The 16,502-nt window shown below is 45.8% G+C and overlaps 1 protein-coding gene across 2 annotated transcripts; it reads left to right on the forward strand.

The window, feature by feature from the left end:
• Positions 1–275: 275 nt before the first annotated feature.
• Positions 276–16,270, forward strand: RNF135 (ring finger protein 135). Of its 2 annotated transcripts, XM_086686577.1 has the most exons (5): positions 276–904; positions 7,074–7,217; positions 10,576–10,696; positions 14,313–14,402; positions 15,203–16,270. In XM_086686577.1, exons 1-5 carry the CDS (start codon positions 542–544, stop codon positions 15,730–15,732), a joined length of 1,248 nt encoding a protein of 415 aa, XP_086542703.1. In that variant the 5' UTR covers positions 276–541; the 3' UTR covers positions 15,733–16,270. The 2 variants fall into 2 exon arrangements, with proteins under 2 accessions (XP_086542703.1, XP_086542704.1); XM_086686578.1 differs by lacking the exons at positions 276–904; positions 7,074–7,217 and adding an exon at positions 7,295–8,474 and having other exon boundaries at positions 10,554–10,696.
• The last annotated feature ends 232 nt before the right edge of the window (positions 16,271–16,502 follow it).

Below are 16,502 nucleotides of genomic sequence, written 5' to 3' on the forward strand. Positions count from 1 at the left end.
CCGGGCTTCCCCCTAGACGATGAAATCAGAACTCTTTGGGAGTGGAGCCCCAACATCGGTATTTTTAAAGAGCTCCCCGGCTATGTGCACCGGGTAGTCTTTAATTCTTTACTACTTGGAGGCTGGATGACATCCAGTGGGTGCATTCTCACAAACAAGTTCTTGAATCGAACCCTCTCTTTCTTCTCGCAAGAGTTGTCGGGGTTACGTTTTAACGGGCCGGGGTGGGGGTGTGGGGGGTGGCGGGGCAGGCATCAAGCTAAAGGGTCTCTAGGACATCAGCGTTTCCTAGCGCTCGGGAGGAGCTGATCTCCACGCGCAGGTGGCTGTGACTCAGGCCAGCTCGGCCCTAGGGCGCCGCTCGCCGGGCGGGGGAGGGCCGAGGTCCGCTCTCAGCGGGACCGAAGTCAGGAAAAATGGGTGGACCCAGGCGGGCAGTGGAAGGTCGAGGGAGGAGCGGAAGGAGACGACGACGCGGGCGGGCGGTCCCCGACGCGGCCCCGACTTCCGCGGCCCGGCGTCTGGGGGCGGCCTGGTCACCATGGCGGGCCTGGACCCCGGCCTGGCCATCCCCGTGTGGCTGGCCGAGGACGACCTGGGCTGCATCATCTGTCAAGGGCTGCTCGCCTGGCCCGCCACGCTGCCCTGCGGCCACAGCTTCTGCCGCGACTGCCTGAAGGACCTGTGGGCCGTCGGCAGCCCCGGCCGCCGGCGCTCCTGCCCCACCTGCCGCGAGGGCGCCGCGCAGCCGCCGCAGCTGCGGAAGAACACGCTGCTGCAGGAGCTGGCCGACAAGTACAGCCGGGCGCTGCGCGAGCTGAGGGAGGCCCCCGGCGCCGCTCCCGCCCGGGGAGCCGCGCCCGAGCCCGCGCGCCCGCCCCCGCGCCGCGCTGCCCAGCTGCCGGTAGGGAGGCGGACCCGCGCCGCCGTCGCGCCCCTCGGCCCCGCGCGCCTGCCCGCGGCCCCCCGCTCTCCCCCCTGCCAAGCCCGCCTGCTCTCACCCTGGGCCTTCCCGCTCTCGGGGCAGTTCGGACAAGTATACGCACGCTGGGAAAAAGCCGCCTCCTGACAGCCCGGCCGCTCTAGCTACTCCTCAGCACGTTGCCACTTCTTTCCAGTCTTTCCGCAGTCTGTCTCTTTGAACATTTTTATACGGGGTAAGATATAGCCCAAGACCGGTCCGCTTAACCATTTTTTAAAAATGTACAGTTCAGTGGCGTTAGTGATATCCACAGTGATGGGCAACTATCACTTTCTGTTTCCAGAATGTCAGCACCACAAACACTCTTGCACCCCTTAAGCAGTAACTTCTCATTCCATCTCCCTGCAGTTCCTGGTAACGTCTGGTCTGTTTTTTGTCTCTATCATTTGCCTACTCCAGGTATTTCATATACGTGGGATCGTATAATATGTGTCCCCTTGTGTCTGGCTCCTTCCACTTCCCGTAGTGTTTTCAGGGTTCCTTCATGTTGTAGCGTGCACCTGAATCTTACTCCTTTTTGTGGCTGAATAATATTCCATTGCGTGTATGTACCACATTTTGTTTATCCATTTGTACACGGATGGCCGTTTGGATTGTTTCTACCTTCTGATTATTGTGAGTCGTGATGCACTGAACATTGGTGTCCAAGTAACCCAGCCCTTCTTCTCCGTTCTTTTGGGTAAATACCTAGGAGTGGACTTGCGGGTTTGTGCGGGAATTCTGTTGAACTTACTGAGGAACACAGCCAAACCTTTTTCTACAGCAGCAACAACATTTTACATTCCATTGGCAACATCCTGATGTTTCCACATCCTTGCCAACGTTTGTTGGCAAAATAACAACATTTGTTATTTTTCATTTTATTTTTATTCCCCTCTCCCTCCTGCCACTTTGTTTTTAGTATACCTTTCCCATTAGGCATGAAGTCCTAGTGGGATCTGCATTTCCCGAATGATTAATGATGTTGAACTGATCATCTTTTCATGGGCTTATTGCTAATTTATGTATCTTCATTGGAGAAATGTTTATTCAGGTCCTTTGACTTTTTTTTTTTTTTTTTTTTAATTGGGTTGTCTTTGGGTGCCTGGGTGGCTCAGTCAGTTAAGCGCTGGACTCGGTTAAAGCTCACATCAAGATCTCACAGTTTGTGAGTTCAAGCCTGGGGTCGGGCTCTGTGCTTACAGCTTGGGATTCTTTTTCTCTCCCTCTTTCTCTGCCTCTCCCCTGTTCACACACACACTCTGTCTCCAAATAAATAAATAACTTTAAAAAAATTGGGTTGTCTTTTTCTTGTGGAGTGTTAGCAATTCTTTATAAATTCTGGATATTAAGCCCTTATCAGGTATATGACTTGCAAATATATTCCCCCATCTTGTGGGTTGCCTTTTTATTTTCTTGCTAATGTCCCTTGATGCACAAACGTTTTAAGTTTTGCTGATGTCCAGTGTATCTATTTCTTCTTTTATTGTTCTTGTTTCTGGTGTCGTATCTAAATGCACCACCAAATTCTGAGTTAACGAAGATTTATCCCCGTATATTCTGAGAGTTTTATGGTAATAAGGCTTGTTTTGAGGTTGCTGACCCATTTTGAGTTTGTCTTTCTATATGGCATGAGGTAGGGGTCCAACTTTATTCTGTTGCATGTGAAAATCTAGCTGTCCCAATACTGTTTGTTGAAGAAAGTGTTTTTCTCCATTGAGTGAACTTGGAACCCTCATAAAAAATCAGTTGGCCATAGATGAATGGGTTTATTGCTAGACTCCTAATTCTAGTCCATTGGGTTTTTTTGGGGGGCAGGGGAATCTATCCCTATGTCAATACCACATTGTTTTGATTAATATAGTTTTGTAATAAATTTTGAAATCAGGAAGTGTAAGTCTGTCTGACCCTGTTCTTTTTCTTTTTTTTAATTTTTTTTCAACATTTATTTATTTTTGGGACAGAGAGAGACAGAGCATGAACGGGGGAGGGGCAGAGAGAGAGGGAGACACAGAATTGGAAACAGGCTCCAGGCTCTGAGCCATCAGCCCAGAGCCCGACGCGGGGCTCGAACTCACGGACCGCGAGATCGTGACCTGGCTGAAGTCGGACGCTTAACCGACTGCGCCACCCAGGCGCCCCGACCCTGTTCTTTTTCAAGATTGTTCTGGCTCTCCCTGCAATTCCATGTGAATTTGAAAATTGATGTTATCATTCTGCAAACAAGGCTGTTGGAATTTTGAGAGGGATTGTGTTGATTCTGTAGGTCACTTTGAGTATGACATCTTTAACAATATTAAGTCTTCTTCCAAAAACATGGAATGTGTTTCCATTTATTTAGGTCTTCTTAACTTTCTTTCAGTGTTGCTCTGTAGTTTTCAAAAATAGAAGTTATTTCATCTCCTTGGTTAAATATATTCCTAGGTATTTTCGTCCTTTTAGATACTGTTATACATGCAGTTGGGTTCTTAATTTCTTTTTTTGATTGCTCACTGCAGGGGTATAAAAACACTATTTTTTGTGTGCTGATCTTGCACCTTTCAACGTTGCTGAATTCATTTACTAGCTCTAGTAGCTTCCTTGTGTATTCTTTAGGATTTTATTTATAAGATCATGTCATGTGGGTAGAGAGCATCTTTTCTTCTTTTCCAGTTGGGATGCCTTTTGTGTGTGTGTTTTTTTTTTTAATATTTATTTTAGAGAGAGTGAGCGAGCACACAGGTGCACGCACAGGGGAGTGGCAGAGAGAGAGGGAGACAGAGAATCCCAAGCAGGCTCTGCACTGTCAGCTCACAGCTAGACATGGGGCTCAACCTCAAGAACTGTGAGATCTCGACCTGAGCCGAAATCAAGAGCCAGATGCTTAACCCACTGAGCCACCCAGGCACCCGATAGGTGCCTTTTATTTCTTGTCTAATTGCTCCGGCTAAAATTTCCAGTACAATGTCAGGTATCAGAGGTGCAATCAAGCATGCTTGTTTTGTTCCCGCTCTTAGAGCCTTAGTCCCGCTCTTAGTCTTTCACCATTGAGTGTGATGTTAGTTGTGGATTTCTCATAAATTCCCTTTATTATGTTGAGGAATTTCCTTTCTATTCCTGGTTTTCTGAGTGTTTTACTTTTTTTTTTTTTTTTACTTTTTTTTTTTTAAATGTTTATTTAGTTTTGAGAGAGAGAGTGCAAGCAGGGGAGGGGCCGAGAGAGGGAGACACAGAATCCGAAGCAGGCTCCAGGCTCTGAGCTGTCAGCACAGAGCCCGACGCGGGGCTCGAACTCACGAACTGTGAGATCATGACCTGAGCTGAAGTCAGACGCTTAACCAACTGAGCCACCCAGGCACCCCTTCTGAGTGTTTTAATCATGAAAGTGTGTTGGATTTTGTCAAATGCCTTGTCTGCATCAAATGAAAAGATTATGTGGTTTTTATCCCTTCATTCTATTAATGTGGTATATCACACTGGTTGTTTTTCTTTTTTTTTTTTTAATTTTTTTTTTCAACGTTTATTCATCTTTGGGACAGAGAGAGACAGAGCATGAACGGGGGAGGAGCAGAGAGAGAGGGAGACACAGAATCGGAAACAGGCTCCAGGCTCTGAGCCATCAGCCCAGAGCCTGATGTGGGGCTCGAACTCACGGACCGCGAGATTGCGACCTGGCTGAAATCGGACGCTCAACCGACTGCGCCACCCAGGCGCCCCACACTGGTTGTTTTTCTTAAGTTGTACCACTTTGCACTCCTGGGATAAATTCCACTTGATCGTGGTGTATTATCCTTTTAATACGCCACTGGACTTAGTTTGCTAGTATTTTGTTAAGGGCTATTGGTCTGTGATTTTCTTGTGATGTGTTTGTCTAGCTTTGGCAACAGGGTCATGCTGGCCTCACTGAGGAGTTAGGAAGCGTTCCTTCCTCTTCTATGTTTTGGAAGACTTTGAGAAGGACTCTTGTTAATTCTTCTTTAAGCATTTGGTAGAATTCACCAGTGAAGCCATCTGGTCCTAGATTTTTCTTTGTTGGGATTTTGATTACTGATTCAATCTCTTTATTTGTTATACCTCTGTTGACATTTTTCTGTTTATTTTTAAGTCAGTTTAGGTAATTTGTGTTTCTAGGAGTTTATCCATTTCATATAAGTTATGTAATTTGTTGGCGTAATAAGTTCATAATATTCTCTTAAATTTTATTCTGTAAGGTCAGTAGTAATGTCTCCACTTTGCTTTCTTTCTGATTTTGGTCATTTATGTTTCCTCTTTCTTTTTCTTTATCAGTCTAGCTAAAGATTAGTCAGTTTGTTGATTTTTTTCAAAGAACCAACTTTTGTTTCATTCATATCTCTATTGGTTTTACATTCTCCATTTTATTTATCTCCCATAATCTTTATTATTTCCTTCCTTCTGTTAGCTTTGGGTTTGGTTTGCCCTTTTTTTCCCTTGGTTCCTCAAGGTATAAATAAATGTAAGTGATTGATTTGAGATCCTTCTTCTTTTTTAATGCAGGAATTTACAGTTGTAAATTTCCCTCTGAGCCTTTTCCAGAGTTCTGACATAATTGGTTTTGACAGTGTCTGTTCTGTGATGTTTCTATGTGGAGGGAACACAAGGTATATTTATATTTATATTTATATTTATATTTATATTTATATTTATATTTATATTTATATTTATATTTATATTTATATTTATATTTATATTTATATGTTTATTTATATGTTTATTTATATGTTTATTTATATGTTTATTTATATGTTTATTTATATGTTTATTTATATGTTTATTTATATTTATATGTTTATTTATATGTTTATTTATTTTGAGAGAGAGAAAGCACGTGAGTGGAGAGGGACAGAGAGAGAGGGAGAGAGAATCCCAAGCAGGCTCTGTGCTGTCAGTGCAGAGTCTGACGTGGGGCTCAATCTCATGACCATGAGATCATGACCTGAGCTGAAGTAAAGAATTGGACACTTAACTGACTGAGCCACCCAGGTGCCCCAGAGGGATGTCAGGCTTCTTGGAGATGCAGAAGGTCCTGGGTTAATTTCAGATTTTGAGGTTCCAACATGATTTAAAAAAGAAACGTATCAGAACAAAGTTATAAAAACTGGTTTATTGACAGTTGGATGATAAACACTGTGTATTTCTGTGACTTGACATAGGACCCCTTGTGGAGGGAATGCAATTCCATACTTCATCCTTTGAAGTCTGAGCCCATCCTGCCTCTGATGAGGGCCCCCAGGTCTTGAGGTTGTTCCAAAATGTTGACTGCAGAACTTACTTCCACTCCCAGCAAATCAAGGTCTTTAAGTGGGGTTGTTTAGCGCTCTAGTTTGAATGTTGCCTTAAATGTATAGGGCGTCAGGGGTGCCTGGGTGGCTCAGTGAGTTAAGCGTCTGACTTCGGCTCAAATCATGATATCACGGTTCATGGGTTCAATCCCCACGTCGGGCTCTGCACTGACAGCTTGGAGCCTGGAGCCTGCTTCAGATTCTATGTCTCCCTCTCTCTCTGCCCCTCCCTTGCTTGTGCTCTGTCTCTCTCTCTCTCAAAAGTAAATAAACATTAAAAATTTTTAAAAATGTATAGGACATCAATAACCAAACAAAAGGAGCTTACATCTGTGCATCACTTGAAAGTTTCCTCAATCCCTGCACAATGATCAGTTAGGTTGAGTCTCTGCACTGTTTAAGAGGAGAAGGAGGAAGGGTCACTTTTACTTTGAAAGGAGTGGTAAGGACACAGGATGATTCTGGTGACACTGGACCTTAAACCTCTCTAGTTTGATTCCTTCCACTGCCCCTCTCACCTTGCTGGCTGCACCCACCCTGCCAAATCTCCAGGCTCTCCATTTCCTCTCTGACCTCCTCTGCAGAATGACCCCTCTCGTCCCTTCACGCTTCACTCTCACCACCCCCCACCCCACTCCTGTGGATGGTCTCTGTTTCCCTGTTATGGCCGCCAAATGATCAGTAGGCACGCAAAAGGTCTAGGAAGTGTACCTCCTTGTCCTCTGGACATCTTCGTCACCTACTTGCCTGCTTCCTTTATCCAGTGTTTACAACTTCCCTGTCTGGAGCTGCTTCCTGGGTCCAGCTTTGTGTTCTTCTTTGTTCTTTTAAAGGCGGCGGCACAGAAGAGCATCACAGAAGCTGGGCATGAGCTGGAAGAGTTGGTGGAACAGCTTGTAGATCTTGTCAGGAGTCTTCAGAGTCAGACACACCTCCCGGAGCCCGGACCAGACAATGAAGGGAGCACCCGGAGCTTGGTAGGCACCCAGCCAGGAGGGGGAAAGGGTGTGCCGGGGGCGGGGCTAGGGACAGCTTCCAATTGGAGCAACATGAACGTGTTTGGAAGTTGAAGGATGCAGTAAGTCTTCATCTGTTACCATTTTCCTACTGTCACACATGTTTGAGCAGAAGCGTAGAATGCTGGAGGCGCGGCGGGGGAGCTTCTGGTGGGTCAGGTGCCATCCTTAGCCCTGTACCTAACCAGCTCTGAGATCCCCAGTGACCTCTGTGCAAATCCTGCAGATAGTCTCGTCCTCATCTTCACTGACCTTTCAGCAGCCTTTGGCCACACCTTCATTCCTGAAGCTTCCTCAGCTTCTAGGACAGGATTGTTCTGACCTTCTCCTGTTTTCCTCTGGCTGGCGTCTTCTGCGTCTGTCTTGCAGGCTCACTCTCTTTTCCTCTCCTCAGCAATGAAGTGCCCAGATTCCTCAAGGCTGACTTGTACATCGCTTTTTCTTCCCCCTGCGTGGTCTTTCCCACACCATGGCTTTAATTACCACCCTGTGAACACCGTAGCTCCAGCCTGGACCTTTCTCTGAGCTATGGTCTGGTATCTTCCTTCTCACCTTTTCCTCTTGGTATCTCAAAGGTACACCGTACTTAAAGTGCCCCAAACTGGGGTGCCTGGGTGGCTCAGTTGGTTAAGCACAGCACAGAGCCTGCTTCAGATCCTCTGTCCGCTTCTCTCTCTCTGCCCCTCCCCGCTTCAAAAATAAATAAATAAACTTATAAAAAAAATGTCCCAAACTGTTTCCATCTCAATGACTGGGCCTGTTATATCCTTCTAAGTGCACAAGCCAGAAACCTGGGAATCCTGTCACCCTTTCCCTCACCAGCCTAAACATCCCTAGAATCTGTTGACTACTCTTGAGCTTTCTGGAGACATCTCTGATCAAAGCCTCTGATCATTTCTTGCCTGGATTGCCGCAATAATTAATTACTCCACTCTGTTCGCACTGGTCTGCTCTCCTCATGGTCCTCTCAAACACAAATCTGATTTACAACATCTCCAGCGCCATCTGTGGGGGATTAAGACTCAAATCCCAGCAGTCCTCACAGAACCAACAGGGCCCTGTGGGACTCCTGCCCTTGTCTGCCTCTCCTGTCTCCTTCCATCTGGGTCCCCTCACCCTCCTCACCCGGGGGCTCTTCAAGCTGCAGCCACCGTGGCCCACATCAGTACCTCCAGAGTGTCGTGCTTCTTCCCACCAGCAGGGTGCGCTCCATGGAATGTTCTTCTTTCATCCTGCCACCTAGGTAATGCCTGCTCATCCTTCAGACCCAGCTAGATCATCACTTTCCGGGAGAAACCTTCACTGATTTCCTCGAACAAGTCTCCCTATTAGAGAGGCCCTTATGACTTCATTTGTAACAGTTATCACAAGTTGGAACTTGATAATGATTGGTGCCATAATTTATTCCTGTCTGTTCTCCCTCTTCCCCTACCCTGGACTCTAAGCTTCATTAGGGTAGAGACCTTGATGGCTTTTGTTCTTTTGTTCACTCTTGTATCCCCAGGCCTACCACACTGCTGGACACATAGTTAGGTGTTCAACAAATGCTCATTGAAGGAGTGAATACACAGGTCTTCAGGGATGCAAGGTGTTGGGGGGAGAAAAGCCTGAGGGTCTGACTTTCCCCCTTGGCATTGCTGCTGGCTTGTATTCTGACCTTGGGCAAAAAGAGCTCTGGTATAAAAAAGTGCTCAAGTAGGGGCGCCTGGGTGGCTCAGTTGGTTAAGCATCTGACTTCGGCTCAGGTCATGATCTCGTGGTTCATGGGCTCAAGCCCTTCATTGGACTCTTTGTTGCCAGCCCGGAGCCTGGAACCTGCTTCAGATTCTGTGTCTCCCTCTTTCTCTGCCACTCCCCTGCTAATGCTCTGTCTCTGTCTCTGTCTCTGTCTCTCTCTCTCTCTCTCTCTGTCTCTCAAAAAAATAAATAAACATTAAAAAAAAGTGCTCAAGTGATGGGAAAATGCAGGTCGATAAAATTCACTGTGGCAATTTAGTTCACCTCCATGAGGTGTAACTGTAACTTCTTTTTGTATTTATTATTATTATTATTTCTAATTTTATTTTTTAAATTTACATCCAAATTAGTTAGCATATAGTGAAACAATGATTTCAGGAGTAGATTCCTTAATGCCCCTTATCCATTTAGCCCATCCCCCCTCCCACAACCCCTCCTGTAACCCTCAGTTTGTTCTCCATATTTATGAGTCTCTTCTGTTTTGTCCCCCTCCCTGTTTTTATATTATTTTCGATTTCTTTCCCTTATGTTCATCTGTTCTATATCTTAAAGGCCTCATATGAGTGATGTAACTTCTTTTTTTAAATGGGAATAGCAAACCCACCTTGGGAGGTTGTTTTAAAAATTAGAAGTAAGCCGTGGAAAGTACTCAGTCCATTGGGCCTGCTACTTTATGAGTGGTAAGAAGAGTGGGATATGCAAATAGTATATGCAAAGTTGGGAAGGAAAGTCAGGGACCAAAGGTGGGAAGGTGGGAGCAAATGGGAGGCTGTGTTGGGGAATGACAGGTTAAAGACAATCAGGGAGCATAGGTTAGAGGCCTGAGAGAGCTGGGAGGACCTGGATGGCGGCAACATGTCTATGCTGGCTCTTGAGAAGAGAGATAATATAATGGTAGCCTCTTGGAGAAGATTATTCTGGCCTCTGAAGCTTATCTTGGTGACTATCTGTATTATTTATTTTGTAAAGCCCCTATAGGATGGGCTTACAAATTTTAATACTTTTTTTGGTATTACTTAAGAAATCCATGTTTATTGTAGAAAATACTAGAAAATACACAAGCAGTTTAAAGAAAGCAAATGAGGGGCGCCTGGGTGGTTCAGTCGATTAAGCGTCCGACTTCTGCTCAGGTCATGATCTCGTGGTTCGTGAGTTTGAGTCCCGTGTCAGGGTCTGTGCTGATGGCTCAGAGCCTAGAGCCTGTTTCAGATTCTATTTCTCCCTCTCTGTTTGCTTCTCCCCTATTCTTGCTCTCTCTCTCTCTCTCTCTCTCTCTCTCTCAAAAATAAATAAACATTAAAAAAATTTTTTTTAAAACAAAGAAAATGAACATCACCCATAACCCCACCACCCAGAAATAACCACTCTTTAATATTTTTGCTGCCCTTTGTATTCTTCCAGATTCCTTTCAAGGCATGTGGTCTGAGGGCCTAATTATGTTTTTAAAAATTTGTGAGGGGGCACATAGAGAATTAGAGATGGCAGAATCAGAATATGCTATTTGATGCATACCTTAAGAGACTTGAATTAATTAATTTATTTTGGATGATTCATCAATAGTCTTTCCTTGGTTTCTTCAAAGCTCGTGACTCCCCACACACCCGAGAGAAAACTGAGAGACATTCTGCATGACTTAGAAGAAATCCGGGAAAAATTACGGGAAAACTTGACATGGAAAGAGGCCCTTGAAGAACAACCACCGGGTAAGGTGATTTTATTTTGTGGAGTATTAAATATGGAAGTTGGGGGAAATGACAGAGTGTTCCAGGGCTTTGTTTTTGGGGGATAGGATCCCAGAGCCCAGCTGTGTTACTCCTGTGGTGCTGTAAATGAGGAAAGAGTGGGCTGAGGTGTTTTTGTGGCTGGATATGTTTTTTGGATATGACTGGCGGTATGATGTAACACAGGCCTTTAAAAAATAGAAACTCATTTTCTGAGACCTATACATCCAGAACCTAGACCTGATTTTGCTAGCTTACTGCTCATCTGTGTTATCTACCTGAGGAGATTCAGAAATAGGCTGTTTTTTGGGGGGTCTGGGTGGGTCAGTCGTTTGAGTGACCAACTCTTGGTTTCAGCTCAGGTCATGCTGTCGCGGTTTCGTGAGTTCGAGCCCCACATCGGCTCCAAGCTGGCAGTGCAGAGCCTACTTGGGATTCTCTGTCTCTCTGCCCCTCCTCTACTTGTGCTGTTTCTGTCTCCCTCACAATAAATAAATAAACTTTTTTAAAAAATTAAAAAAAGGAAATAGGCTGCTTTTTATGTTTAACTATTAAATATCTTTGATAACAAAGCATATATTTTGTAAATCGTCCTTGATAAGTTCTATTAACATATCATCTCTGGCAAGCGTGCTAATAATAAACAGTAAAAACATAGAAAGGAACCTTTCTGTTTGACTTTGTACATTCTCTGTTGTAACCCTAGTCATGACTGAAGAACTGTTAGTTGACGCCTGTCCCTTAGACATTCGCTCTGGGCTCCCTCTCTTCTGCCTCCTGGTCTGGCCACTGCCAGCTTTATATGCTTTAGGAACATGTCTCTTATAACGACTTTTATATTCAAATGATCTTGCTCTGCTTAAAAAGTTATTTAAAAAAATTAAAAAAAATTTTTTTAATGTTTATTTATTTTTGAGAGACAGAGACAGAGTGTGAGTGGGGGAGGGGCAGAGAGAGAGAGAAAGACGCAGAAATCTGAAGAGGCTCCAGGCTCTGAGCTGTGAGCACAGAGCCGGATGTGGGGCTCGAACTCACAAGCCTTGAGATCATGACCTGAGCTGAAGTCAGACGCTTAACCGACTGAGCCACCCATGTGTCCCTAAAAAATTTTTTTTAAATGTTTACTTATTTTTGAGAGAGAGAGAGAGAGCATAAGTGGGTGACGGGCAGAGAGAGAGGGAGACACATAATCCGAAGCAGGCTCCAGGCTCTGAGCTGTCAGCACAGGGCCCAATGTGGGGCTTGAACCCACAAACCACGAGATCATGACCTGAGCCAAAGTCGGAAGCTTAACCTACTGAGCTACCCAGGCGCTCCAGAAAGTTATTTTGTATTTAGGTGGAGAAACATCCCTTGGGAGAAGTTTCTCAAGGGAACCAGTTAGAGCACACTTTATTAGTTGCTCCAAAAATTATCTGAGAAATAAGTGTCCTCTTGGCTCCTGTGCACCCCTAAGTTTAGATTAGGTTCCTTAATGATCTTATTTACTTACATAAATTTAAAATCAGAATTTTAGTAGTACCGGGCTGGCTCAGTCGGTGGAGCATGTGACTCTTGATCTTGGGGTTGTGAGTTCAAGGCCAATGTTGGGTGTAGAGATTACTTAAAAATAAAATCTTAAAGTTATTAATTAATTAAAATGTTTAAATTTTGATGTTAAATTTAAAATTTTTAATTCAGCAATCAAAACAATATAAAAGCACACAGTGAAGGTCTCTTTCCCACCCTTGCCCAATTTGCCCATTGCAGTTTCAGTTAACTGCTTGTAGTAGTTTCTTGAGTGCCCATTCAGAATTTACTTACACAAAGTAACATTTTAAAGCACTTATGGCATTCGGTGGGGAGGTCATGGATATTCTGGGTGTCAGAGTGATGCCCTGAAACTGTATTAGCTAATTTATTTGATACATATGCATCTAACCCTTCCCATGTGCCTGGTACTATGCTTGGTGCTTAGAACATAAAGATGAACAAGGTCTCTACCAGTGTTAGAAATAAGTCCAGCATCCCAATCAATGGAGGGACACGGAGACTCGGAGCATGGTGAAGCCAGGCTTTAATCAATGTTCTTACAAGAGCAGGTGTCTGATGGACAGGCACACTCAGGGCAGTTACAGCAGACAATGTATCTCCTGACGTGCAGGTCCCTCCCCTGATTCCTCAGCACTCATTGGCTGAGTACTACAGAGGTTACAGCCTTACCCAGATGGCGCCTATGCCCATGTCAGGCAAAAAGTAGTCTGATTGGAACAAATGTACATTCCCTGACGTGACGCAGAGACTTTCAGTCCCTCCTCCCTTTGTTCTTTGGCGCATGCTCATTGCAAAGCCTAGGAAAAATAAGCCCACGAAACGGAGAGGGGAAGAAGAACCAGGACGTGAAGCGTCTAAGGGTTTGGGACTCCATGGTGTGTGTGTGGGGGGGGGGGGGGCGGGGGGGATGGGGAGGGAGGTCATACATATTTCCAATAGGTTGTAAACCTATTTTAATGAGACAGCACAGCTTTTATTTGGTGTTTCTGAAAATGAATCATCTCCCTTACTTCTCACACCAGCAAGGAGCTTAAATCTTACCAGGGAAACAGGCAGTAAAAAAAGCTCACCGTGAGAACATGGGGCTGAACATAAGGATGTGGGAAACATGGGGCGCCTGGGTGGCTCAGTCGGTTAAGCATCCAACTTCAGCTCAGGTCATGATCTCACAGTCTGTGAGTTCGAGCCTGGCGTCGGGCTCTGTGCTGACAGCTCAGAGCCTAGAGCCTGCTTCGGATTCTGTGTCTCTCTTTCTCTCTGCCCCTCCCCTGCTTGTGCTCTGTCTCTCTCTCTCTCTCTCAAAAATAAATAAACATTGAAAAAAGATTTTTTTTTTAATGATTTGGGAAACAAAGGTAACTTACAGCCCACTGACAAGTCCTTGAAACAAGCATAGTGACCTTCCTCTGGGAGTTCAGCTGCCTCCATGCTGACACTTTGCTAGGGGCAAAAGGCAGTCTTAGCTTAACATTATCCCAACCCTCCAGGAGCCTATCAGTCTACTTTAACATATGGGACATTTAACATTCCTTTGGAAACCTCCTTTATCTCTGTCCCCCCCCAATTATATGTTAGCAGTCATCCTCCAAGCATAAGGATCATGATACACATCTGAAGGGTTTCATGACTGAGGTTTTATTAGACAGTAATAAATGACTTTTTCCTAACAACAGCTAGCCCCCTCAAGGTCCTGCAAACCTTGCTTCCAAAATTCCTTAGAGACTTACTCTATCCCTGACCCCCTCCCAACTTGAAGGTATATAGTCGGCCACCCCTCACAACCCACGTACAGCTCTTTCTGCCCACGGGTCCTGTCCCCGAGCTTTAATGAAACTACCTTTTTGCACTGAAAATGTCTCAAGAATTCTTTCCTGACCGTTCGCTCTGAACCCCACCATTTCCACATCAATACCTGAGCTGGATGTCCTGTCTGATTCAAGTCTGACACTACAAAAAAGCTGTGTGCCCTGATCACAATGTTTGAATACTTCTATTTGCCTTTTTTTTTTTTTTTTTTTTTTTTTTGATAAGACTTTTTCCCCTTCCCAATGTTTTGATTCCTTAGTGGAACTCCAAGAAGGTCCATCTTCCTCTGCATGCCCGCTGCCTGACCACAGTCACCCTGCCCCCACGAGGACCTCCCGGTTTGCTCAGTGTAAGTATGTAGTCTGCTTAAAACTTGGCTTTGCCCTGGGGCGCCTGGGTGGCTTGGTCAGTGGAGTGTCCGACCCTGACCTGATTTTGGCTCAGGTCACAATCCCAGGGTTGTGGGATCGAGCCCCGTGTTCTGTGTTGGGCTCTGTGCCCAGAGTGGAGCCTGCTTAGGATTCTCTCTCTCTCCACCCCTCTCCCCTACTTGGGCTCCCTCCCTCTCTTTCAAAAAAGAATTAAGCAACACAACACAACACAAAACAAAACAAAAAACAAAACAAAAGAAAACAAAACTTGGGGGTCTGCCAGTCCACCTCCCAGCTGCTGGGCCTGTTTTTGGCTCAAAGGGGAGCTGATTACAAAGACAAAAGGGATGAAGACTCCCAAATTCCAGGCTAAAGTGGGGAAATAAAAGTTAAGATGGGAAGGGGGGATTGTTACTAGAACCATGATAGAAGACTGCAAATTGACGTACCAGTTTTAATGCCAGTGTAAGTAAACTTTATCACACTCAAAGATACAAAGCCTCTGGGTGGCTCAGTCGGTTGGGCGTCCAACTTCGGCTCAGGTCATGATCTCGCCGTTCTGGAGTTCGAGCCCCACATTGGGCTTTGTGCTGACAGCTCAGACCCTGGAGCCTGCTTCTGATTCTGTGTCTCCTCCTCTCTCTCTGCCCCTTCCCAAATCACACTTTGTCTCTTTCTCTCTCTCTCTTTCTTAAAAATAAATAAAGAAAAAAAAAGCTACAAAGCTATATTTTGCTCTTAGGGTGAGAGCTAATCATATCCTTGTTCTTTTCCTCAGGGGCCATCAGTCCGACCTTTGACCTTCGGAGCCACTGCTGTAGTCTGGAGGTGTCTGAGGACTGCCGGGTGGTGACTGTATCTCGCTGCCCGCAGACCCATCTCTGGAGTCACGAGAGGTTTGTGACCTGCCAGGTCTTTTGTTCCCAGGCCTTTTCTTCAGGGCAGCAGTACTGGGAAGTAGACACTCAGCACTGCAACAACTGGGCAGTTGGGGTGGCCTCCTGGGGAATGAGGCGCAACCAGACCCTAGGAAGGACCGAAGACTCCTGGTGTGTAGAGTGGAAGGGGACTGGCCAGCTCTCTGCATGGCACATGGTCAAGGAAACCATCCTGGGCTCTGACAGACCTAAGGTGGTGGGCATCTGGCTGGACCTGGAAGAGGGCAAACTTGCCTTCTATTCGGTGGCCAATCAGGAGACACTTCTGTACGAGTGCCCCGTCTCTGCCTCCTCCCCTCTGCACCCTGCCTTCTGGCTGTATGGCTTAAATCCTGGAAATGCTCTGACTATAAGGCCAGTAAAGGTGTAAAGGTTCCCTGGGTCTTAAAACATGGTGATCTCCCGGTTTCTCCCTCTGATTTCAAGCAGCTGGCAACTTCCCAAAGATCCCACTTCCAGAGTTAATGGGTGAGCAGCAAAGGGCTAACTGTAGGCTTGGGACATTGAAACTGCACATTCCCCAGAAAGCATTGACCCTTGACCGGCTCCTGGGAGGTAACCCCTAAGCCCTTGGGATATCCTTCTGATAAGAGTGTCTGTTTACCTGAGGGCCTCGGGCCAGGAGCTATCACCTTGACCTCTGGAGGGGCTGGAGACTCTGCCTGGGTGCCTGACCCCAGTAAAAGCCCTGGGCTCCAAGGCTGGGGTGAGCTTCCCTGGTTAGCAATACCCTTTGTACATTGCCACACACTGTCGCTAACTGTCACTAGGAGAATTAACCTTGTCCTTGTGACTCCGCAGGGAGAGGATAGTTGATCTCTTGGCTCCTGCCCTGTGTGCTGTGCCTTTTACTACTGCTGATTTTAATCTGTATCCTTTCACTGTAATAAATTGTAACCAAGACTACAGTCACTTTGCTGAGTTCTCTGGGTGCTTCTAGTGAATCACTGAACCTGAGAGTGGTTTGAGGGACCCCCAAACTCAGGGCAGATTATCAGTTGCTGTGTAATACCATGGCCACGAATGCAGTGGTTTTAAACAACACATAGCACCTCACAGTTTCTGTGAGGAGTGAGGCACAGTTTCTGTGCCAGGAGTCAGGGCACCGTTGAGACAAGGCCTCTGCTTGGGGGGGTCTCA

The sequence above is a fragment of the Puma concolor genome, chromosome E1, assembly GCF_028749965.1.
Source record: "Puma concolor isolate L17-30 chromosome E1, mPumCon1.1.hap2, whole genome shotgun sequence".
Lineage (NCBI taxonomy): Eukaryota > Metazoa > Chordata > Mammalia > Carnivora > Felidae > Puma > Puma concolor.

Bases quoted from the DNA above. Each gene is read 5' to 3' on its own strand.
- RNF135 (XM_086686577.1), top strand. From the start codon at position 542: ATGGCGGGCCTGGACCCCGGCCTGGCCATCCCCGTGTGGCTGGCCGAG. The intron at 7,218-10,575 runs GTAGGCACCCAG...GTTTCTTCAAAG, and splicing joins AAGGGAGCACCCGGAGCTTG to CTCGTGACTCCCCACACACC. The intron at 10,697-14,312 runs GTAAGGTGATTT...TTGATTCCTTAG, and splicing joins CCTTGAAGAACAACCACCGG to TGGAACTCCAAGAAGGTCCA.